General features: G+C 47.3%; 1 protein-coding gene across 2 annotated transcripts in view; it reads right to left on the reverse strand.

Moving 5' to 3' along the window:
- Positions 1–366: 366 nt before the first annotated feature.
- Positions 367–25,911, reverse strand: part of LOC135364565 (thyroid receptor-interacting protein 11-like) — a 35,225-nt gene continuing 9,680 nt past the window's right edge. Inside the window, exons 1-2 of one of the 2 annotated variants that reach the window (XM_064592867.1) lie at positions 11,872–17,759; positions 367–10,911 (exon numbers count right to left, since the gene is read on the reverse strand). In XM_064592867.1, coding sequence (XP_064448937.1) covers positions 788–4,825 — 4,038 coding nt within the window. In that variant the 5' untranslated portion in view covers positions 4,826–10,911; positions 11,872–17,759 and the 3' untranslated portion in view covers positions 367–787. Of the gene's footprint in view, positions 10,912–11,871; positions 17,760–25,911 lie in introns of those variants that run through there. The other variant, XM_064592866.1, reaches the window with a different exon arrangement.

Raw genomic sequence — 25,911 nt, forward strand, 5'->3', positions numbered from 1 at the left:
TAAAATGAAATGGAAAAAACAATTAAAAATAAAAAAGGAGAAAGAGAAATGGGACATAACTGGGAAAATCAAACTCGCATTTTTTAAAAAAATGTATTCATCTTAAACTTTCATGCTATACACCCAGTTTCTCCAACAAGGCGTGGGTGCTCATGTATTTGATAAGTTGGGAACATTAAAACGAGTGGATGTTTTCCTTACCAAAGGTATATGTGGATACGTGCTCCTTATGAAAACATCAAAGCACTACAAACAATACTGGAAGTACCATTGACCACAGCCCCCAACCCCACCAGTGTCTACTCTCATAAGAAATACCCACCATTTTCAGTTTGGTGAATACCTCTGCAGGTATTAAAAGATGCCTTTTTTTGTTAACTCATAAAAGAATATTTTTATTAAGCTGAAAGCAAGACTGCAAATATATTACGTTTTGCAAAAGGACATTTTGGGATTAGGTAAACACACAGAGTGACTTGGGGTCTTCCGAGCACTGTCTCATCTCTGGCTTGAGAATCCTCTATTTCTTTGAGAGGCCTTTGACCGCCATTCCAACCTTCTCGGCAGGTGACAGTATTTGGGGTGCGTACGTGGGCAGAGCATCAGTGACGGCATTTAGAAGAAGGTGCTCCGATCCATCCGCTTCCGGTCCAGGAGGGGTAATAAGAGACACAGTTGTGGTGCGGGGCTTCACATCTTTTTTCCGGGATGTGGATGCTAGGGTAGTGTTCAGACGTGCTGGGCCTTGTTTCATAGCCAGTTTTCCCCTTCCTCCGGAATCTGGGGGCTACACGTCATGAGCAGAGGGCTTTGGTGGTGGCAAAGCTGAATGAGATTCCGCTTCTAGAAACTGGACGAAAAGCCCTGAAAAAGAATTCTTGGCCATAGGTCGGTGATTTGGCTTCACACGTGTGTTGGGGGCGCTTTTGGATCCAGGCCCCCGACTCATCCAGCTGGTACCACCACCTGGCCCTTCACTGAACAGCTGCCGCATCTGGTCTTCTCGGATCCCCAGCATGCTTCCCATCAACCTTAAGGCTTCCTGCCGTTCAGCGTCAGGGGCTTGGAAAGATCCCAGGAAGAGTCTCCTTAGTAGGGTTTTGTCCACCATTCCTTCGGACTTACTGACTAAGTTCATCAGTTTCTTCTGTGTGTCCTCCAGGATTTCCTGCTGGACCTCATTCTGTTTCTGGAATTCTTGGAGTTGGTCTTCCTTCAGCTCCAAGTCAGCATTTGTTTTATGTAATCGTCCCTGCAATGACTTCAGTTTTCCTTCGAGGCTGTCTGCCTTTTCCATCCATTCGGCGAGTTCCAACTTGAGGTCAGCTAGGATGTGACCATACTGCCTTCCTTCTTCCTGCGAGGCAGCAAGCTGGAGCGCGGTGTCCTCCTTCTGCTGGGTCACCACGTGCAGTTGCTCCTGCAGCGACTCTACCTGCAGACTGGCTCCTCGGCTGGCATTTTCCATGGCAGTGGAAGACAAAACGAGTCTTCCCTGCAAGACCGTCACTTCCTTCCTGAGTTGAGCCACTTTGTCTTCTGAGGCCAGAGCTTCCCGGCGATGACCGTCTTCGGCTTCTAGAGCGAGGTGTCGCCGTCTCTCCAGCTCCTGGGTTAGGCGTAATTCGCTCTCACGTAAATGGCGAACCTCCTTCTGGAGGGCACAGGTTTCCATTTGTTTCTGTGTCAGGGCCAACAGGACTTCATCTCTCCCCTGTTGGCACAGAACTGTCTTTCCCTGCATTGATGGAACTGCACTGACCGGCCGGTTCAATACCCCGGTCTCGTGCTCTTCTCTCTCTTGCGATAGTTGCTCCAAAGCAAGTGCCTTCTCTTTCATCGCAGCACCCTGGGATTCCTCCTCTCTCCGCATCACTGAAAGCAGCCTATCTGTCTCTTGCAGTGCCTCATCTCCCACTGCCTTTTCTCGAGAGTTTTCCTCGACTTTCGCATTTTCCTCTCTCGGTTGACACACAACCATTTCCAACTCTGCTATTCTCTCCTTCAGATTGCTGACCGTCTGCCTCAAAAGTTCATTTTCACTCACTTGGCTACGGAAGTTCTCCTGCAAAGAAAGCAAGTCCTCACTTTTCGCTTGGATTCGGAGCTCCTGATCCCGAATGAAGTTTTGTAGAACGGCCTGTTTCTCCTTCAGCTGCTCGATGTCGGAATCCCTGTGTTCCTGTTCTGGGCCTTCTCCTTCCCACGTGGCAGCCACTGAATCAGTCCATCTCTGCTTATCTTCCTGGAGGGTTCGAATCATCCTATCTTTTTCTTGCATTGATTTTCTCAGCTCTTCTACCTCCACTTGGAGCAACTCAGAAGCCTCACCCACTCTGTCAGATTTCACGGGCTCCAGAGAGTCCGCTGACTCTGAGCAGTCGGGGGAGGGCTCGAGGAAAATCACGTCCAGTTTCCCTAGAAGGAGATCCTTGGCATTGCAAAGCTCCCCGATGCTGAGCTGAATTTGTGCCAGTTCCTTCTCTAAATGTTGTAATTTTATTTCATTGCCTTTGTACGTCTGCATCAGGTCACTAGAGGTCGTCGGTAGTTCAGAATCCTTCTCGCTGCTGGTGAAAGCCCGCGCCTGGAGTTGTGCCAGCTCTCTCTCAAGCTGGGGTGACTCACGCTTCATATTTTGGACTGTGGTCATCACCTGCTGTTTCCACTCTTCCATGATCTTCACTCGCTGTTTTAATGTGTCCCGTTCCTGTAGAAGCTGCTTGAACTGATCCATATGAACGCCTCGAACCTCATTACCAGGGCTGGAGGGTTGCAGGAGTGTCAATAAAGTCTGACATTTCTGACTTAACGCATCCACTTCGAGGTCTTTTTCTCGAACGATGTGTGATAAATTCTGAATCGTTTCTCTAAACATCTCCTGACCACTACTGTCCATTCTAGTGGACAGTTTTTGATTTTCCTCTTGCATCCGCCGGAGGTCTGCTTCTGTGGCAGCCATCCTATCCGCCATTTTGTCATACTCTGTCCTCAGATTGCTGTTCTCCCTCGTTTTCTCATTTAAGACCGCCAAGACCTGTTCGCTTTTCCAAGCGTACTCTTGCAATTGCCGCTGAAGTCGCTCCACGTCCCCGTTCTGGCTGTGAGAAGCCGCAGAGATCCTGCTGGAAAGACCCTGAATCTCCAAGTCTTTCTGCTGGATAATCTGAGTTAGTTTACCAATCTCCTCTTTGGAGAGCCGATCCATCTGTTCCGTCAGTCGGATGTTCTGTTCAGTTAGAAGCTTCATCTCCAGTTCGTGTTCTTTCATTCCTAGGACTGATCTTTGAGTTTCGGCTTCACGTGAATCAAGCTTTTCACTTGCATTTTGTCTGGGAAGAGGCTGACTGGTTGGGACTTCCACATCATCACAGTCTTCTGTCGGAATGTGCTGGCTTTTGTCAGGCAACCGGGCTTTCATTTGTTCTATCGTGTCCTGCAAATGCTGAATCTCCTCGTCTTTCGCTGAAAGGAGCTGAGCGTGTTCAATATTCATCTGCTCCTGCCGGTATTGGAGCTGCTCCACTTTCTGCTTCTGCTCTTGTAAAGAATGAAGCAGTCCTATCTTCCCCTGCTGCTGGTTGTGAATGATCTTCTGCTGCTCTCTGATTTCCTCCTCGAGATCATCCTTTAACTCCTGGAGTTGAAACACCTCACACTCCAGTTCTACGATCTCGTCTAGGATTTTAGGGTCGAGCGCAGGAACAGAGCGACTCTGTTGTCCTAGGCTCTCCAGTTCTTCTCTCAGATGAGGATTTTCGCCTGTCACGGATGGGAGACACCTGTCTTTGTCCTCCACGGATGGCTGGGAAATGTCATTACTTCTGAAGGTTTGGGTAGACTGACCGAATTCCTCCTGAAGCTCTGGACTTCCTGTAAGTTCTTCAATATACATCTCTTTCTCTTTAACGAGTTGTGTCAATCGCTTCTGCTCCTCCAGAGCAGAGGACAGCATTTCCTTCGTTTCTGTATGGTCGGCGTCCATCTGCTCGATCCTCTTTTTGAGGTGTACTATTTCCAGGTCTTTCTCTTGACTGTGTTGAATGCAATGCACATGCTCTAAAGGGGACAATTCTTTGATAGTTTGCTCATCCTTGTTTGTTTCCTCCAACAGCTTCTTTTCCGCCCGAGCCAATTTTGCTATTAACCGTCCTTTTTCTATTTTTAAAGCCCTCACAGCAGTGTTGTTTTCCAGAGAATCCTCGTTGTTCCGGAGAATAGATTCTTCCAGCTGATGTCTTACATCCTGGAGCGCCAAAACCAACTTTTGGTTTTCTGCTCTGAGATCAGAAGCAACGTTGTTTAAACGGTCATTCAGCCGCTCCATTTCTGCAAGTTGTTGCTTCAACCTTCTAAGCTCAGTTTCCCTTTCTTGAAGTAAGTCATCTTTCCCATGACTGGCAGACTCTTGATGTTGCAGGTCTTCTATCCGTCTTTCATACTCGAGGAGTTGTTTGCGGTGCCTGTCAGTGATGTCGGCCAGTTTTTCTTGATGGACACTGTGCAGTATCGCAACTCCGAGTTGATGTTCCTCGATCTCCCTCATCCGCCTCTCTTCTAGGTCCCTGATGGTGCTCTTCAGTTTCCAGATGGCATTGGAGTCTGAGCTATTCGGTCCCTTGGACAAATGTTTCCAAAGTGTAAGATCAGCCTCCAGTCTTTGGATCTCATTGAGGAGTCTATTGATTTCTGTCTGAGATGATATGACATCACCAAAGTCCATGGTGAGATCCGAGTTGGAGCCGGTCAAGGAAGTCTCACTGCCATCCACTCCTCCCTGGGAATGGCCTAGGCCAGAGCCCAGGCCACCAACCCAGGAGCACATCTTCGCGGGTCATATAACTGTCGCGGTCCGCTGTGGAAAAGCGTCCAGCGCAGTCGGACTACCCCGCCAAGTGTCCCAGAACGCCTGCTTGCGCCAGGCTAAGAATCAGAAGACAACAGGCGTTTCTAGGCAACGCCTGCGCGGGCCCGGCACGCGCCTCCCCTGCGCAGGCCACGTTGCTAGGAAAGCCCGAGACCTTGGGCCTTCCCAGGGCCGACTCTGGCCACCGGTCCCGGTCCCAGACGCTCAGCCCCACGACTTCCCACGCAGGGCTGGGCCCCTTCCCCTGTTCCCCCTGCTTCCTGGCTGTCCTGGGTGGGCCCCTAGCGAGTGCTCCTGCCTGACTGCCCCCAGGTGCCCGCCCACAGAAAATGCATCTGGCCCTGGACTTTCCCCCAGGAAATGCATGCAATGCATGCAATGCATGCAATGCATCCATTCACCTAGGAGAGCAGATCCTAGGTGCATTTGACAAATATCTACACCTGCGCAGAGGCACGGCCCTCAAGGAGACTTTGGGCATTTCCAGCCTCCAGAGGCTCCAGAGTGTTCCGTCCTTCCGTGCCCTGCCAGCTCTGCGGGGACAGTGCGTCCCACACCGGGGTTTGGCGGTTCACCGGTGGCTCCGTGCGCTGCGCGCATCCGCTGCCTCGCGGAGGTGTGCGGCTGGACCCGGCAGGGGGTCGCGGGCGGCGGTGGCGGTGCCCGAGAGGGGGCCTCCGGGCCCTGCACAGGGCGGCCCCGGGGTTCCCGCCCTGGGTGGAGGACGGGCTGGGTACCGCGTCCCGGGTCTGGCCTCCCAAGGCCCCGACCTGCCGCGCCACTGGATGAGAGGCGGCGAGGGGGGGGCGCCGGGCCCACAGCCGCTTCCACTGCCGCCTCGGGTGGACATGAAGCGACGTCGGCCCCCCTCCCCCCGGGCGATTCCTCGAGCTGCCCGGCCCTGGCCGTGCCGGCCCCCGCCGCCGCCGCCAGCAAGAAGCAATCCAGCTGCATGAAGCAGCTGACCAACCAGACCGTGGGCAGGCGAGCGCGTCGATCCGGATCGGCAGGAGCCCAGACCAGGCTCGGGCGCGGGAGGGCCGGCTGCTCTCCTGGTCGCGCGCTCTGTCCCTTGCCGCCGCCCCACATCAGGCCTCGGGGTCTGGGCCTGGGGCTGCGCCACGCCAAGACCTGGAGCCCGGCTCGGTGCCGCTGCCCGAGCCCCTGGGGAGCAGCTGGGTGGGTCGGCTGTCCCCGTCGCCCTCTGTCCAGGCCCCACCCAGCATCGCCCTGGGCGCACTGGACCCGAGCCTTCCCCTGCCCTCCCCCGGGCTTTGCCCTGGCTGAAAACTCCGGGAACCAGTGAGCCCCAGGCCGAGCGGACGCTGTGCTCTGCGGGCGATGGCCTCAGGCTTTCCGGGTCGCCCCGCCGCTGCAGACCCTCCACCTCCCAGTGCCTCATGGCACTAAATAAGTAAGGGGCCATCAGAGCCCATCGGATCCGCCTACGAGGTTCGGGCGTCCATCCAGGCACTGTAGAGGTGCCGCTGTCTCCAAAGCCGGGCCCCTGTGGACCGGACTGCCCAAGACCTTGACATTGAGAAATTGGGAACTGCGAGGAAAGAATTGTGGAAACGCCTTGGGACGACTTTTAGTTTAATTTTGAATAGCTTTTGAAAAAGCCTTTCTCCCTTTGGATTTGGGAGCCGATTCTTCTCCAGGTTTCTTTGGGGCTGCTTTAATGCTTGACAGGAAACATGATCGATTATGAAATGACAGAACAGACCGGAATTGGTAGACCATCAGGCTGCTGCAACAGGAACGACGGGTGGTTCTGAGAGCTCCTGCAGGTGACTGTCATGTGCCCCGTTATCTAGGGCACATCTTTCAACGTCTTTGGGGCAGGTGGCTGTACTGGACCTACTCTTTAGGCTGGCAGACATATGAAAGTGTGAGTTTTCCACAGCTTTTGCTTCTTTTTTTCCCCAATAGTGGGGTCAAAAGGGGAGTTCAGTCTGACCAAAGCACGTGTGTGCATGGCACGTCCATCCTGTGTGTTCTCCATTCATAGAGCATTGCAGGGCCACGTGCTCGTCCCAAGATCGAGGACCTTGTGAGCAACCCCACAGTGAGGTTCGGTGGTGCTGTGCGGCTTTCTCGTGACTATCATTGGAAAGTCGACCTCAGAATACTTACCTGGGAGAAGATCTTCATCCTGAGGACAAATACACAGTACGTTTTCTAATTCTGCATTCCCTCATACATTGACCGACCATCTTCATGGACTGAACACTAGGCCCCAAACAGCAAAGGTGGACTTAGCGCCTTAAATTACGAACACTATGGTCAGAAATGTATTTTTTAGGTGACTTTGGTCTCCGCATGGAGAACGGACGGAGGACAAAAGTTAGGAGGATCTCACAGCCATCCAGGAAGAAGGTCCAGGGAAGAAGTCATGGGGAGCCTGAACTGGGGCAGCCGCCACGGGGATGGACACTGAGAGGTGGGGACGCACTGAGAGGTGCTGGGGAAGTAGAACCTAACAGACTTTTCCAAAACCCAGACTGAGACAGATTAGGGAGGGTCAGGAAACCACTGTGGGGGGGGGGGCGGGGGGGGAACCAGCATTTAGGGGATCAAATAGGATACAAGAGCAAATATCACAAAGCACCCCACACTGTGAGGGCGAGCACCAGCTTGTGGTACTACTACTTTTTCTGTGAGAGGAGAGCACGGTGGGGGGAAAGGGCCGGCACTCTGGAGCCGGGGAATGGGCTTCCGATCCCAGCTCCACCACGTGTCTGCTGTGAGGCGCTGGAAGTCACTCACCTCCCCGGGCCAAGCGTTCCTCGTCTGCACAGTAGAGAAAGTGATAGCACCTCACGGGGTTGTGAGGATTCCTGAGGAAATACATACACGGGAGACTCTCCCAGCAGGACCTGCCCTAGTAAGCGCCGTGGCTGTGCCTTTATGACTTATGACACGGGACACAGACGTGGGGCCTGAGGTACACACACACCGTGAATCGACAGACCGCAAAGATTCCCCTGAACAAGCACAAGGCCCTGTGTAGAGAACAGGGAAGGAACCCGGACTTGCAGGAGCTGCAGTCCTATTGTCCTGGTTCTGCCACTAACCAGACCCGTCGCCTTTCCCGTCAATGAGCGTAGTTACATACACCTGTTCTTGCCCCCTAACAGAGCAGGTGAGGGACCAAATCAGGGAACAGCTACAAAAGGCCTTTGTTTCATATCACCATCACCCAGCCTTGCACATCCTCAAACCGTACCGAGGACACTGTCATGACGACCATAAAATCATCGTTATCAGACATGGATGGAACTGGAGGGTGTTATGCTGAGCGAAATCAGTCAATCAGAGAAAGACATGTATCGTATGACCTCACTGATACGAAGAATTCTTAATCTCAGGAAACAAACTCAGGGTTGCTGGAGTGGTGGGGGGTGGGAGGGATGGGGTGGCTGGGTGATAAGGCATTGGGGAGGGTATGTGCTATGGTGAGCGCTGTGAATTGTGTAAGACTGTTGCATCACAGATCTGTACGTCTGAAAGAAATAATACATTATATGTTAAAAAAAAAAAGAAGATAGCAGGAGGGGAAGAATGAAGGTGGGGAAATGGGAGGGGGAGATGAACCATGAGAGACTATGGACTCTGAAAAACAAACTGAGGGTTCTAGAGGAGAGCGAGGTGAGAGGATGGTGTAGCCTGGTGATGGATATTGGGGAAGGCACGTTCTGCACGGAGCACTGGGTGTGATGCACAAACAATGAATCACGGAACGCTACATCAAAAACTAATGGTGTAATGAATGGTGAGTAACATAACATAATAAAAAAGGAAACCTCTTCCTTATCGTCAATATGGCAGATGCAGGGGCTCTGGGTCTCACAATTCCACTGGCAGGGCTCTTCCACACGTGCTGAGGACATGTCTACAAGGACTTTTTTTTATCATAACCCCTGTTGCAACAGCAAAGGATGGGAAGCCAGGCACCTATCCTTCAGCGAGGCCCTGGGGACATCACGTATGTGGCTGAGGGTGGCAGCAGGTGCAAGCAGCTGGGGACAGGGGCGCGAGACAGGCAGTCACTGCATTCCTTCTGAATATATTTTTAACATTTTTGAACCAGGCGGGCACCTTCACGAATGAAACAATTCGGGAAAGAAGAAGGGGAATTTTCATTTACCTTTAATCTCCAGAAGGTGGTATCTACCCCAGCCCCAAGATTTAGAATTTGATAATGACATTCTGTCTTCCGTAGAAATGCCTTCAGCAGCTGGCTGATGCCATGGACTCGAGCAAAATATCCCGAGAGACAGAGACAAGCTATCGCTCAGTCAGGTTGGAAATCATCCCTGCAGAGCCCAGCCCAGGAGAAGAGCCAATGAGGACTCTTCTGCTCTTCTTTGGGGTCAGCGGTTTATCTGTGGACTTCATGGGAGAAAGAGTGACTTTCACATTCTCTTGTTTTTTGTTTTCGGTTATGTTAATCACCATATAGTGCTTCAGTAGTTTTTGATACAGCGTTCCATGATTCATGATTTGCGTGTAACACCCAGTTTTTTTTTTTTAAAAAGCTGTTTGAACTCAAGTAAGTACAATCTACTTGATGGTGGAATTAACCATCTTAAAAAAAAAAAAAGTCCCATAATTTTACATAAGAAAGACAAGGGTTTTACATGAAAAATCAGATCTAAATGTTCCTCTTGGAAATGTACTTTCTCTTGGTTAGGTGTAAGCCTCTCAAGACTCTGTGAAAACTCAACAATGCGAGATCATGACGAAAATAAGATTCTGGGGTCAGGAAATGGGGCAGATAAATGTCAAAGCAAAAAAAAAAAAAAAAAAAGAAAAGAAAAGCCGTATTTCCACCACGTTCCCTTCCTCTCCATCCTGTGTGGGTAAGAGCCCCTGTTTATAAAGTGGCCTCATAGACCGTCTGCGGGAGGGGAAGGCATGAGCAAACGTTGCCGAATAAATGGACTGGTTCAGCTGTGGGTTGGGGAGCTGGAGTGAAGGCGATGAGGAATAAAAGGGGGGAAAATGGAAAACAGTATCTGTTCTAAGTGGGGGAAATGGAAGATAATATCTGTTCTAAAGCCCTGTTGCTTAAAGTATAACTACTTTAAGAACAAAATTTCAGTAGCATTTAGAAACTTACTGCAATGTGACATAGGAATTCTACGTCTATTGATTCTCCTCATAAATAACTTGAGCTTCTATTTGATGTGTCTCTTGCATTTTATCTTTCTAGGAAATCATTTTTCATGTATGTTATAGAATATCGTCCACAACAGAGAGATTATTGGAACAAAACTTTAAAGATGCTCACCACATGTTGCCTGGGAAGCCCTCTCCTAGGGGGTCCGGTCTGGAGATGCCAGCCCATGCAGAGGAAGAAGGAAGGAAGGCCGGCTGACACCCTGCCTGGGGCGTCTAGCTCCCAGGGCCCCAACTTGGGTTCCCACCTCTGTAGCCCTGGTTAGGAAAGCTGCCTCAGGAGCCTGGGAGAGAGGATTTCAGGCCTCTTAGCCAGGCCTGGCCCCATCTCCCTGATGCCTGGGTTCACCCTCAGCTCCAAGTAAGGTCCATGTCCTTATTCTCAGGAACCACCACTTTGCACTTTCTTTCCATTTCTTACAGAATCTACCCATAGGCTCCATCTTTAGGGTGAGGATTCCCTGCATGCCCAAGGACTGTGGTCATTTGGTCACTTTCTCAATCTGACTAAGTCACCCTCCCATCTCAAATCCCTTCACTGCCTTGATAGAAAGGACTTCAGAGCCTAACAGTGTTACTATCATTTTACTAAGGTCAAGAAAGGAATTCCTTACTTGACCAGACAGTTCACTGTAAAAGATAATATAAATGGCTCTTAAACATATAAAAACGATCTTCAACTTCACCCCCCAAAATAAGAGGAATATAAAATAAAATGACGGGGGCACCCGGGTGGCTCAGTCGTTAAGCCTCTGCCTTTGGCTCAGGTCATGATCCCAGGGTCCTGGGTTCGAGCCCCGCTTCGGGCTCCCTGCTCCTCGGGAAGCCTGCTTGTGTTCCATCTCTCACTGTGTCTCTCTCTGTCAAATAAAGAAAGAAAATCGGTAAAAAAAATTATACAGTAACATTACTGAAGACACCATCTTTCACATATCAGATTAACCACGATGAAAAGGTTTCTAATACACCGTGCTGGTGAGGATGTTGGGAAATGAGCACTTCCATTCGCCACTGGAGAGAATGAACACTGGAACTCCCTCTTTTGAAGAGTGAATCCCTAAAAGCTCATCTACCTCAAAAGGCCAACAGAGGCACGTCTGGTACTCCATTACAAATGTCGGCAGACTCAGCCATCCGTCTTGGTGCTCGCACACATGGCCCGTCACCGTCCCCACGGCAGCCATTTCTTCCCTTTCTTTACTCGTGCGCCTACCTCCTTCCCCAAGACCCTAGACAGCACAGAACCTCACCTCATCCCTCACCTAGAAAACCTGCCACCACTTATTCCCTCAGCAAACCCACGGGTGAGAGCCAGTCAGAGAACTCTGCTCGACCGGAAGTTCTGTGTCCATAGGAAAGGAGATCCAGGATCGTTCCGGAAAACTCACGAACGACTACCTAAGTATTTCCCCCGGCTCTCGATTAGGAACCGGTCCTTCCACACCCTTTAAGCAAGTCCTAGTGGGAAAACCAGGAACAAAGAAACACAACAGCCACAACCTAGAAAATGTTATAGTAGCCTTCACTTTCTGGTCTACACTATAACCTGGAAAATGCTATGGTAGCCTAAACTCTCCCCGGTCTACACTACAAGGAACCAAACTTTCAGTGTTCTAAACCAGGGAGCTGAAGCCCAGATTACCACTGAAGGGCTTCTGACAACCGTTGAGGGAACCAGCCTTAGGACAAGGAGAAGTACTGGAAGGACACTGCATCCCTAAAACCATGCGAAGCCCCTGTGGGCCTATAGCCTGCTCTGCCCCTCATCGGATAATGTGAATTAATAAATGCCCCTCATGTGAATTAATAAATGTCTTTACCATTTCAACCAAATGGAGGGGCAGCTGGGTGGCTCAGTCAGTTGAACGGCCAACTCTTGGTTTAGGCTCAGCTCAATTGTGTCCATATCAATTAGATCTATGGCAGAGAGTACATCCTCCGGTTCTTTCTTTTGTTGTGAATTCCTCCTTCTATTCCTTTTGCCCAGAGAAGAATGGAGGAACAAGAGAGCAACATAAAAAATATCAACCACGACGCAAGCAAATACACACTAGTCAAATCCGAAGAGGTCAGAAACCAAAAAAGAGAAGAAAAAAGAAATGTGGGGGGTGGCTGGGGGGTGGGAGAAGAGAGAATATTATCTCCCAGGTGGTCAAACCTCCATGAAATCCTGGGTGTATTTTGGCCTGTTTGTTAAAAGACACTAAATCCCAGAAGTGTAAAATCACCAAGGTTACATATATACAGACATAAAATTGAATGTAGCAGAAGGAAGCAAAACTGAAGACTATCTCTAAAAAATGGAAATGTAGAAAATGACAATCAAAAACGACTTAAAATGAAAGAGTTGATAAAATAAGAAACTAGTTGGGAAGAAAAAAAGAAAAGGAAAATTTTAAACTGCAAGATAAACGAATCATGAAATAACCTTTGAATTCAATTTACTGTTTTCCCCTAGTGCTGGAGTTTTGCACTCCTGTGGGCTCCTAAACTTCTTCCCCTGTTCTTCCAGCTGCTTTGCTCGGGGAGTGGCCTGCTGTGCTGACCCTCAGGTGTCTTGGCCTGGGGGGAGTTGTACCGCCCCTTGCGGGGGGGGGGGGGGGGGGGGCGGGCTCAGTGTAAACTGCTTGTAGTTGCTCTATGTGATTCTATTCCCCGAAGGCTCTCTGGGCCACTTGAGAGGATGAAAAGAAAAATGGCCACGCCCCGATTTCCAGGCCCGGAGCGAAAAGATCGAGGTCCCCTCTCTTCAGTAAACTGTCAGGGATAAGCGGTCTTCAGTTTTGTGTGTGCCAAAGTCTGCAGGCTCCTGTGGTGAGGGCCTGCACCGATCCTCCTGGGAGAAGGCAGAGGGGCGCCGCCTTGTCTGCCCTGTGCAGGACCCGCATACAATAGCTGTCACCCAGATGAGCCGTGGTTCGTGGTTTATGGCAAACTGAGTTGAGAACCCCCCCTGCTCCCTGACCCTAACCAGTTTCCCCACTCCAGTGCCTGGGAACTCTGCCGGCTCAAGCACCCCTGTTCTTCCTGTGACCCCAGGGATCCTGAGGTCACACTGTCCCACCTTGGATGCTGCCCCACCTTGCCACCAGAGCACCTTTCAGGCAGGGCTATCTCTTAGCGGAGAAGATTTCTAAAGGTTCTGATTTTGCGCTCTGGGGCTGTATCACTTGCCTGTGGCCGGCTTACACAGGCTCCCTCTCCCCGCAGAGGATCTTCCCATATATCCCCGCAGATTCACTTCTCCGCACCTCTTACTTTGCAAAAAGTGGTCACTTGTCTATTAGTAGAATTCCAGCAATTCCTTCCTTACATCTCAGGTTGAATTCAGAGGTGTCCAGGATGATTTGATAGTTATCTAGCTACATTCAAGGGACCAGATGAAACGAGCTCCCCTACCGTGCCACCATCTTGCCTCCCTCCTTCGATCTCTTCCTTTTGTTTTGAAAGATTTATTTATTTTAGAGAGTGAGCGGGGGGAGGGGCAGAGGGAAAGAAAAATCCTGAAGCAAGCAGACTCCCCGCTGAGGAGTTACTGCAGGCCCTGAGGAGAAAGAGAGAGAGAGAAAGAGGGACAGAAGGTATATATGAACAAATCATAGCTGAGAACTTTCCTAATCTGGGGAAGGATACAGGCATACAAGTTCAAGAGGTAGAGAGAACCCGTTTCCAAATCAATAAAAATATATCAGCACCCTGACATACAGTAGCGAAGCTTGCAAATTTCAGAAATAAAGAGAAAATCCGGAAAGCATCTCAAGACAAGAGGTTCCTGACCTAGACGGGTAGGAACATTAGGCTGGCAGCAGACCTATCCACAGAGATCTGGGAGGCCAGAAAGGGCTGACATCATCTATTCAGGGTACTAAATGAGAAAAACATACAGCCAAGAATACTTTCTCCAGCAAGGCTGTCATTCAGAATGGAAGGAGAGCTAAAGGGCTTCCTGGACAAATAGAAACTGAAAGACTATGGGACCACTAAACGAGCCCTGCAAGAAATACTAAAGGGGGGGACGCTTGGGTGGCTCAGTCGGCTAAGCATCTGCCTTCAGATCAGGTCATGATCCCAGGGTCCTGGGATCGAGCCCCGCACTGGGCTCCCTGCTCCGCGGGAAGCCTGCTTCTTCCTCTCCTACTCCCCCTGCTTGTGTTCCCTCTCTCGCTGTGTCTCTCTCTGTCAAATAAATAAAATCTTAAAAAAAAAAAAAAGAAAGAAAGAAATACTAAAAGGGATCCTCTATGCCAAGAGAGAGCCCAAAAGTAACACTGGACCAGAAAGAAAAAGATCTACAGAAACAGGGACTATACAGGTAATACAACGGTACTAAACTCATCTCTCTCAATAGTTACTCGGAATCTAAATGGGCTAAATGCTCCAATCAAAAGACACAGGGTAGGGGCGCCTGGGGGGCTCAGATGGTTAAGCGTCTGGCTTCGGCTCAGGTCATGATCCCAGGGTCCTGGGATCGAGCCCCGCATCGGGCTCCTGGCTCAGCGGGGAGCCTGCTTCTCCCCCTCTCCCTCTGCCTCTCTCCCTGCTCATGCTCTCTCTCGCTCTCTCTCTCTCTCCCTGTATCTCTGTGTCTCAAATGAATAAATAAAATCTTCAAAAAAAAAAGTCATCATTTAAAAAAAAAAAAAAGACACAGGGTATCCGACTGCATAAAAAAGCAAGACCCATCCATATGCTATCTACAAGAGACTCATTGTAGAACTAAAGACACCTCCAGATCGAAAGTGAGGGGGTAGAGATCCATTGATCACGCGAATGGACCTCAAAAGAAAGCTGGGGTAGCAATCCTCCTATCAGACAAATTAGATTTTAAACCAAAGACTGTATTAGGGGATGAAGAAGGATGCTATATCATACTTCAAGGGCCTACCCAACGAGAAGATCTAACAATTATAAATATATATGCTCCTAACTTGAGCAGCCAATTACATAAACCAATTAAGAACCAAATGAAGGAAACACGACGAGAATCATACAATAACTGTAGGGGACTTCAACACCCCACTCCCAGCAATGCACAGATCATCTAAGCAGATGATCAACAAGGAAACAAGGGCTCTGAATGACACACTGGACCAGATGGACTTCACAGGTACATCACAGCATGCCATCCTAAAGCAACAGAATACACATTCTTCTACAGGGCACATGGAACATTCTCCAGAAGAGATCCCATACCGGGGCACAAATCAGGTCTCAACCGATACCAAAAGATTGGGATTATTCCCTGCCTCTTTTCAGACCACTATGCTTTGAAACAGGAACTCAGTCACAACAGGAAATAGGGAAGGAACTCAAACACTCGGAGGCTAAAGAGCATCCTACGAAAGAATGAATGCATCAACCAGGAAATCAAAGAAGAATTAAAGATTTCATGGAAATGAATGAAACTGAAAACACAGCCGTTCAAAACCTTTGGGATCCAGCAAAGGCGGTCCTAAGAGGAAAGTACATAGCAATACAAGCTTTCCTCAAAAAATCAGAAAGTCTCCAATACACAAGCTAACCTTACGCCCAAAGGAGCCGGAGAATGAACAGCAACTAAAGCCGAAACCAAGCAGGAGAAGAGAAATTATAGAGATTAGAGCAGAAAACAATGAAATAGAAACCAGAAGAACAGTAGAACAATCAATGAAACCAGGAGCCGGTTCTTTGAAATTATTAATAAGCTTGATGAACCTCAAGCCACACTTATCCAAAAGAAAGGGGAAAGGACCCAAAATAATAATGTCATGAATGAAAGAGGAGAGATCACAACCAACACCAAAGAAACACAAACCATCTTAAGAACACACACAGCAACTATAGGACAACAAATGAGGTCACCTGAAAGAAATGGATGCGTTCCTGGAAACTTGTAAGCCACCAAAACTGAATCAGGAAGAAATACAAAACCTGAACAGACCCATAACCAGCAAGGAAACTGAAGCAGTGATCAAAAAATCTACCAACACACAAGAGTCCAGGGCCACATGGCTTCCCAGGGGCATTCCACCAAACATTCAAAGAAAAACTAATACCTATTCTTCTGAGGCTGTTTCAAAAAACAGAAATGGAAGGAAAACTTCCAAACTTGTTCTCTAAGGCCAGCATGACCTTGATCCCAAAAACAGACAAAGACCCCATGGATGCAAAAATTCTCAGCACAATACTAGCGCATAGGATCCAACAGCACATTAAAAGGAGTATTCACCGTGACGAAGTGGGATTTATTCCTGGGCTCTAAGGGTGGTTCCACATTCGCAAATCAAATCAATGTGATACTTCACATTAATAAAAGAAAGGTCAAGATCCGTATGATCCTCTCAACGGATGCAGAAAAAGCACCGGACAAAATGCAGCATCCTTTCTTGATTAAAACTCTCCACAGTATAGGGGTAGAGGGGATATACCTCAATAACATAAAACCCATCTATGAAAAGCCCACAGCGAATATCATTCTCAATGGGGAAACACGGAGACCTTTTCCTCTAAGGTCAGGAACATGACAGGGAGGCCCACTCTCACCGCAGTTCTTCAACTAGAGAAGTCCTAGCCTCAGCAATCAGAAAACAACAAAAAAGAAATCAAAGGCATCCGACTGAGCAAAGAAGTCAAACTCTCACTCTTTGCAGATGACATGATACTTTATGTGGAAAACCCAAAACACCACCCCAAAATTGCTAGAACTCATACAAGAATTCAGCAGGATATAAAATCAATGCACAGAAATGAGTTGCATTTCCATACACTAACAATGAGACAGAAGAACGAGAAATGAAGGAATCGATCCCATTTACAAATGCACTGAAACCCATAAGATACCTAAGAATAAACCTAACCAAAGACGTAAAGGATCTGTACTCCAAAAACTACACAACACTTAGCAAAGAAATTGAGGAAGACACAAAGAAATGAAACAACGTTCCATGCTCATGGATTGGAAAAACACTGTTAAAATGTCTACACAGAGTAATCGAACCATTCGATGAGATCCCCATCAAAATACCATCAACTTTTTTCACAGACTGTAACAAATCATCCTAAAATGTGTATGGAACCAGAGAAGACCCCGAATGGCCAGAGGAATGTTGATAACGAAAACCAAAGCTAGTGGCATCACAATGCCAGACTTCAAGCTAGAGTACAAAGCTGTAATCATCAAGACAGTATGGTTCTGGCACAAAAACAGACACATGGATCAACGGAACAGAAGACAGAACCCAGAAATGGACCCTCAACTCTATGGTCAACTAATCTTCGACAAAGCAGGAAAGAATATCCAGTGGAAAAAGGACAGTCTCTTCAATAAATGGTACTGGGAAAACTGGACAGCCACATGTAGAAGAATAAAACGGGACCATTTTTTGGCACCATACACAAAGATAAACTCAAGATGGATGGAAGACCTTACTGTGAGACAGGAATCCATCAAAATCCTAGAGGAGAACACAGGCAGGAAGTTCTTCGACCTCAACCGCAGCGACTACTTGCTACATACATCTACAAAGGCGAGGGAGCAAAAGCAAAAATGAACTATTGCAACTTCATCAAGAGAAAAAGCTTCTGCACAGCAAAGGAAAAGGTCCGCAAAACTAAAAGGCAACCTACGGAATGGGAGAAGATATTTGCAAATGTCTTATCAGATGAATGGATAAAGAAGATGTGGTATATATATATATGTGTGTGTGTGTATGTGTGTGTATATATATACACATATATATATGTGTGTATATATACACACACATACACACAATGGACTATTACCCAGCCAACAGACAAGATGAATACTTACCATTTACATGCACACGGATGGAACTGGAGGGTATTATGCTGAGCGAAATAAGTCAATCCGAGAAAGTCAAATATCAAATGGTTTCACTCATATGTGCAATATAAGAAACAGGGCAGAGGACTGTAGGGGAAGGGAAGGAAAACAGAATGGGAAGTCATCAGCGATGGAGAAAAACCGTAAGAGACTCTTAACTCTAGCAAACAAACGGGAGGGTTGCTGGAGGGGTGGTGGGTGGGGGGATGGAGTAATTCGGTGATGGGCACTAAGGAGGGCATGTGATGTGATGAGCACTGGGTGTTATATGAAACTGACAAACTACTGAACACGACATCTGAATCTAATGATGTACTGTAAGTTGGCTAATTGAATTTACATTAAAAAAAGTAATAAATAAACCAAATGGAGTTGGTCTTCTGTTACACCCTGAAATGTCCTAAGTGGTATTCTGAGCGCATCAGTTCATTTCCATTTGCTTGATGAGTAAGCTGAAAGGGGTAGGGGGTGTGGGGGGGAGGGGAGGGGGTGTGTGTGTGGGGGGGTGTGCACGCTCGTGTGTGTGTGTGTATGTGTATGTGATGTCACCCAGCTGGGTTCTGAGCTCCCAGAAGCAGACAGATAATATATCTTCTCTTCATATCCACTGACAAGGCTTACCGCTGCCTGGACTACAGTAGGTGCTAATCCTGTACAAACACGCCCCCCGCCATCTCCCACGTCCATATTCCCACATCCACAGACACCCATAAGGAAGCACATACCTACTGCTGCTCAAGGCAGCAGCTCAACACAGAAACACACCAAGTACTCACTAAGGGACACAACTTGCTACAGCCCAGACTGTCAAGGAAAACTGACCCACAGAGTTTTACAAGGCTGAACAGGCTGCGTTGTCTAAAACAGTGCTTTTCAAACAGTGGATTGTGACCCATCCGTGTCATAAAATCAGTGTAATAGTTTGCAAATCCCCGTCTTAGAAAATGCAGTCAGCTAGAGTAAACTAGAAAAAATCAGTATGCGTTACATACTGTACGAGTTAAAGACTGTTTCTGTGAAGTTGTTGAAGTGTGTGTTTGGGGTATAAGTGCCATGAAAAATCTGTTCTCTACACCAACAAAAAAAATAGACCCTTAAACACCGAGAGCAAACTGATGGTTGCCAGACGGAAAGGGGGGGGGCGAAATTGGTCAAAGGAATTCAGAGTTACAAGCTTCCACTTATATAAATAACTCACAAAGATGAAAAGTACAACATCCGGAATATAGTCCAAGAATATTGTCATAACAACTGTACCGTGACAGATGGTGACTATACTTAATCGTGGTGAGTGCTGAGTAATGAACAAACTTGTCGAATCACGATGCTGCACACCTGAAACTGACATAACATTGTACAGATCAACGAAACTTCCATAATGAAAAGAGAAAAAACTGTGTTCTCACTGTGGGTGGTTGGATGAGCACTGTCCTCACAGCCTTCATCTGGTGCCATCCAGTGGTAAAAGCCCTATCTGCAGTCGAGAAAGAACCACAGACCCGGGAGAAGAGTCCGCAAACATGGATGTCTGGTTGGAAGGGGCCTTCCAAATGACCTGGTCGACCCTGACATGCAGGGCAAGCACCCTTCAACAACACCGAGCTACTGCCTGAGCACGCCCCACCACGGAGGCACTCGCTCCCCCGCTGAGCAGCTCTACCTGCTGAAAAGCTGACCAAGCCGCCTTCCTCTAGGAGCTCCTCCCTGTCCTTCCTACTGCCCTCTCCTGGATGACAAGGAGCAGCTTCTGTGCTCGCCCTCAGTTTAACACTCTTGATCCAGTCAAGCAATACTTGTTGAGTGTCTGCTAAGTGCCAGGCACTGGGGATACAGTGGGGAACCCGGGAAGACACAGCGACAGAGACACAGAGAAGTCAGAGCTTATGCCAGATGAAGGACAACAGCATGGGGGCAGGAAGCGCCTCGGAATGTTCCAGTAGCAGAAGGTATACAGGGAGGTTGAAGAACAGCAGAGAAACAGGTGAAAGCTCAGAGATTTCTGGGCTGTATGTGTTTTCATTTCTCTCTGTTTTATAATTTTTCTAAACTAACCATAGGCCATATTTCATTCTAAGACACCATCAATTGTAAGACTGAAAAAAGAAAAAAGAAACACTGCCAGTTAGTCCATGTCTTTCTTATTGCTTACAATTCTCATTTCATGTTTATGAAAAAGCCCTTTTAGACTTTTGGGACAGAACAAAAGGGAAAGGATGAGTGACATGAGTTGGTCAAGTCTTCCCTTTCAGGAGATCTGTGAGTTGCCACACAACACTGACCTTCGAGCCGCCAAGGGCACTGGCGAGGCTGAGTTTCTGAAGAGATCGCCATCACCGGCTCTGAGATTGCTTTCCAAGCTCCCGACCCTCCAGGTGTAGGCTGTGTTCCTCTGTCTTTCTTGATCTCGTCAGAAGGTCTCAACGGATGGTTCTGGAATAGCAATCGGGATTTGCGCTCCTTCTTCAAATGGCCCTTAAATGGTACGTGGACCGAAGCAGCCAGGGGCTGCAGGTGCAGCGGTCCAGCCACGCCACGAGGAAGACCGAGCACGTCCACGTGCACAGATAATGACAACTCCAACATGGTGCACAGTGACTGCAGGACACATCAAGAGTGAATCTGGGCGCCTGGGTGGCGCAGTCTGTTGGGCAACCGAGTCCTGGCTGAGGCTCAGGTTGTGATCTCAGAGTCTTGACATGGAGCCCCACGTCTGGCTCCGCACTGGGCGTGCAGCCTGCTTGGGATCTTTCTCTCTCCCCTCCCCTCCCCTCCCTACCACCGTTCACATGTGTTCTCGCTCTCAAAAAGTTAAACAAATAAATAGATAAAATAAAACCCAAAGAATGAAAGATCTCTTTATTTATTTTTTCTTTATTGTGCTATGCTGGTCACCATACAGTACATCGGTTAGTTTTTCATGTAGTTGTTCCATGATTCATTGTTTGCGTATAACACCCAGGGCTCCATGCAATACGTGCCCTCCTTAATACCCATCACCGGGCTAACGCATCGCCCCACATCCCTCCCCTCTAACACCCTCTGTTTGCTTCTCAGAGTCCATAGTCTCTCATGGTTAGTCTCCCCCTCCGATCTCGCCCCCTTCATTTTTCCCTTCCTTCTCCTAAAGTCGTCCACGCAATTCCTTATGTTCCACAAGTAAGTAAAACCATATGATAAGTGACTTTCTCTGCTTGACTTAAGATGTCATATTTAGGGGCGCCTGGGTGGCTTAGTCGTTAAGTGTCTGCCTTCGACTCAGGTCATGATCCCAGGGTCCTGGGATCGAGGCCCGCGTCGGGCTCCCCGCTCAGCGGGAAGCCTGCTTCTCCCTCTCCCACTCCCCCTGCTTGTGTTCCCGCTCTCACTGTCTCTGTCAAAATAAAGAAATAAAATCTTTAAAGAAGGAAAAAAAAGATCCCATATTTAGAAAGACCTTTTCTCAGGGTTTATTCAATCCAGTGTTCCCTGCAATTTTCACTTCTTTTTAGTACCCAGGTCTGACGTGCTACCTAATATTTTCTTCTAACACACCCTGTAATAAATACCTATTAAAATGTAAAACTTCTATCTGGGTGCCACCTCAAGTCATCTCCCATTCCTCCCGTGGGAAACACTGATCTGCTGCAGCCACCAGTTCATTCAAGAAGCACTGACTGACTTGGCCCCTTCGGCAGGAGCGTCCCCTGCAACGGTGGGAACTTGCTAGGAAAGGTGTGACATGCCCTCCACCGGATATTTCTCCATCAGAGGGAATGGGAAGGGGCCCTCCCCGCTCTTCCAGCCAGTGAGGGTCCAGGCTGGGGCTGCTTCATTTCACTTCTCATCAACACTCATGAGTGCTGGCTACAATGCCAGGCATTATTCCACACGCTGGACAAACAGGAACACGTACAGCCCTCAGAAGCACCCTCTGTGGAAGGCACCGCTTACAGACAGAGGTCGAGGTTGTTTCCTCAAGCTGTGCAACCTCGGAGGAAACTTAATTCCATTGCTTTGCAAACCTACTTACCCACTTGGACTTCCATCCCTCCCCCAACACTTCAGTTGCTGATATGGTGTCGGTGTGTATGTGTGTCTGCTTCTGTAGGGATACACAGTGCATGTAGATAGATAGATAGATAGATAGATAGATAGATAGATAGATAGATAGATAGATATGCGGTGCCCTGTATGTACATATATATGTACCTACAATGTATATATCTGCAATTGCAAGACTCAATCCAATACTCTCAGCATCGGTTTTCAAGTTGGGAATTTTAACTGCATGCTGCATACGGGCCTTGAAGATATGCTCTACCTCTCATTTTTAATTTTATTGTTGTTCTTTTACGTCCTTTAGTCTCAGTTTTGGGTTCCTATTTCCTGTTGCGTTTATTCTTGCTTATAAATGGAAGGCAGGAAGCAAAGTCTTACGCGCAACAGACTTTGTACCTACACAGACTTTGAGTTTGTTTCCCTTCTTGTGAGCGCTGTTGCTTTCCTCAGCAGATCCGCAAGGCCTTAAGTGTTTAATCACCTAAGAAAAACAAAACAAAAACAAAAGACAAAAAAACACGAAAAACAGGGGTGCCTAGGCGGCTCAGGCGTTTAAGTGTCTGACGCTTGATTCGGCTCAGGTCATGACCTCAGGTTCCTGAGATCGAACCCCGTGTTCAGGCTCCACGCTCAGTGCAGATTCTGCTTGTCCCTCTCCCCCTGCCCCCCTCCACTCTGTCTCGCTCTCTCAAATAAATAAATAAATAAATAAATAAATAAATAAATAAATAAATAAAATCTTAAAACAAAAAAACAAAAAACAACACTGGGCCTCAATTGACTAAGACTCACAGGCTATCATTTCCCCCCAAAGGAAGCTACTGCTATTGCTTTCTGGCTTCATCGAATTGCCAGTTACTTCACAAGGATCAATAGGATCTAAAATCTACTGTCTCTACTGCAAGGAGTCCCTGAACACTGGGCAAGACATGAACGGAAAAGGAACCAACATTGACCAGAGGGTGAATAAGGAGGAGAAGCCAATCAGAAATTTCCCACGGTACAATGTCTCATATCTGACTTAAACAAAAAAGAAAAAAGAAAAAAACAGTTAATAAAGAATACACTAATAAGATACCATGGATCTGAATAATGCTAAAGTACTTTTGGAAAAAATAAAACATTTAAGAACACGTATTCTGAATATTTTCTCCCAGTCTGTCTTGCCTCTTCGTTCTCTTAGTGTATCTATTTTTCCTTTCTAATTAGAACTTTTTGTGTTCTGCATACAAAACATTTGTCTACCTCAAGGTTGTCAAGACATTTTCCCATGTTTTCATACAAAAGTTTTACGGTTCTAGCTTTTTCCTTTTTTAAGATTTATTTATTTGAGAGAGAGCGCGCCCAGGGGGGAGCAGGAGAGGGAAAGAATCTCAAGCTGACTCCTCGCTTAGCGTGGAGCCTGACACAGGGTTCACACGGAGCTCAATCTCATGACCCCGAGATCATGACCTCAGCCAAAATCAAGAGTCGGACTCAAGCGACTGAGCCACCCAGGCGCCGCTGGTTCTCGCTTTCATATTTAGGCTTATGATTCATCCCAAATTAATGTGTGTATGTCAGAATGAGGGAGGGGTCAAGGTCCGTTTTCTTTCCGCCTGAATGTCCAGGTCACACAGAATTATTCATTAAAAAGACTTCCCTTTCCACCACTGAACTGACTGGACACTCTGGGCAAAAATCAGTCGACAGTACTTGCGTTTGGTCTATTTTTTGGACTCTCTGCTCTGCTCATTGATCTCTCTTTGTGTCAAAGACTTGGATTACTGTGGCTTTGCTCTAAGTCTTAAAATTAAGCAAGAAGAAGCAGTGTAAGTTCATCAACTGTGTTCTTCTTTTGAAGACTTTTTTGGCTATTCCAGACCCTTTGCATTTCCATATACATTTTAGAATCAACTTGTTCATTTCTTCTAAAAAACATGGCTAGGATTTAACTGGGATTGCACTGTTTGCATGAATCAAGGCGTGGAGAACAGAAATCTCCAGGACATCAAATCTTCCCCGATGTATGAACAAAACAGAGCTCCCATTTATTTCAGTCTTCTTGAATTCCTCTCAACAAAGTTTTTTACTTTTCTGTGTAAAGGTGTTTCATGTCTTTCATGAGACTTATTCCCAGCCAGTTTGGGGTTGTTTTGGTTGTTGTTTTTGTTGTGTAAGTAGGCTCCACACCCAGCATGGAGCCCAGTGCAGGGCTTGAACTCACAACCCTGAGTTTAAGACCTGAGCTGAGATCAAAACACAGATGATTCATCAACTGGGCCAGCCAGTCACCCCAACCAGTTTACGTGCTTTGATGCTACTCTAAGTATTTAAAATTTTTATTTTCCTATACATGTATTTTTAAAATACATCTGTATGACAAAGAATTCCTATTCAGAATATATAATAAACTCCAATAAGTCAAAACCAAAAACAACATTAACAACAAAAACGGGCAGAAGACTTGAACGTTCGACAGGTCACAAAAGATGTCGGAATGCCCAAGAAACACACGAAAAGGTGCCTAAGATCATGCTTCACCAGGGAAATGCAATGTGAAACCATAATGAGATGCTATTTCACCCTCACTGACAACACAGAATGTTCACGAGGATGCTGAGCAACTGGAGTGTTACTGTATTGCTGGTGGGAAGTGTAAACTGATAAACCACTTTGGAAATTAGTCTAGCAGTTCAATATATCCCTTCGCTGTGACTAAGCAATTCCACTAAGCAATTTCAAGAGAAATTTAAGACTGCTCTAAGAATGTTTATTGTAGCCTATTCACAATGACCAAAAAATTGGATACAACAACATGCCTGATCATCAGATGAACAGATGAAAAAATTGTGGTATATGCACACTACATACAAAGGACCACACCATTTTACACTCACAAAGACTCTCTCCTTAAGCAAACGCTAGCCTGACTCCTCTGAGCCCTCTTCTCAAAGGGGCCTCAACCTTGGCTTATCATATGCAGACTCGCCCAAACACTAACATACTTCCTAACAACAGCTCAAGACCCCACCCCTAGGGTGACTCCAGTCACCCTTAGTCCCTACTGAGAAAACTCAAGGCATCCATGGTTTGTTCAGCCAACAATGAAAAGTCTGGCCTCTGTCTCCCAGTGAGTAAATCCAGGGGGTTTCACGTTTCCCACTTTTTGTAATCTTTTACTTCTCTGATTTAATTCACCTCTGGCATGACTCCCTCATCCTCTCTTTATAATGCCCTCGGTGGGGTGCCTGGGTGGCTCAGTTGTTCAGCCTCCGCCTTTGGCTCACGTCACGATCCCAGGGTCCTGGGATTGAGCCCCACATCGGGCTCCCTGCAGAGCAGGGAGCCTGCTTCTCCCTCCTCCCACTCCCCCTGCTTGTGTTCCCTCTCTAGCTGTCTCTCTCTCTGTGTCAAAAAATAAATAAAATCTTTAAAACATAAAATACCCTCTGTACAAATCAAGGTTGAGTTTCATTCAAGCTGGACTCTTTTCCTGACTACAATAGTCATTGCTGATTAAAATCTGTCCTTACCACTTAAAGTAGTAGGATCTGGCTTTGTGTATCTTGGATAAGTGCACACAACATGGATAAATCGCAAAGAACACACTGAGTGAAAGAAGACAAAACGATACATACTGCTTGATTCCATTTACACGACGTACAAGAAAAGGCAATTATACTCTATCATAGATCCTGAAATCAGAAAATGACCACTGGAGGTAAGGAGATTAACTAGAAAGACATACAAAGGAAACTTCTGGAGTTTCAGATACAGTTTTCGGGGATGGTGCACAGATATACAGTTGGCCCTTGATCAACCCAGGGGTTAGGGGCGCTGACCCCTGTGCAGTCCGAAATTGTCATTTAACTTTTACTCCCCAAAAACTTCCCTGCTAATTGCCTACTGACGACCAGAAGCGTTACTGATAACATAAACGGTTGATTAACATAGATTTTGTATGTTACATTTATTATACATTGTATTCCTTCAATAAAGTACACTAAAGAACATATTC

The sequence above is a fragment of the Mirounga angustirostris genome, unplaced genomic scaffold (assembly GCF_029215605.1).
Source record: "Mirounga angustirostris isolate CCGP_5_RB_7025 unplaced genomic scaffold, mMirAng1.0.hap1 SCAF_5, whole genome shotgun sequence".
Taxonomy (NCBI): Eukaryota; Metazoa; Chordata; class Mammalia; order Carnivora; family Phocidae; genus Mirounga; species Mirounga angustirostris.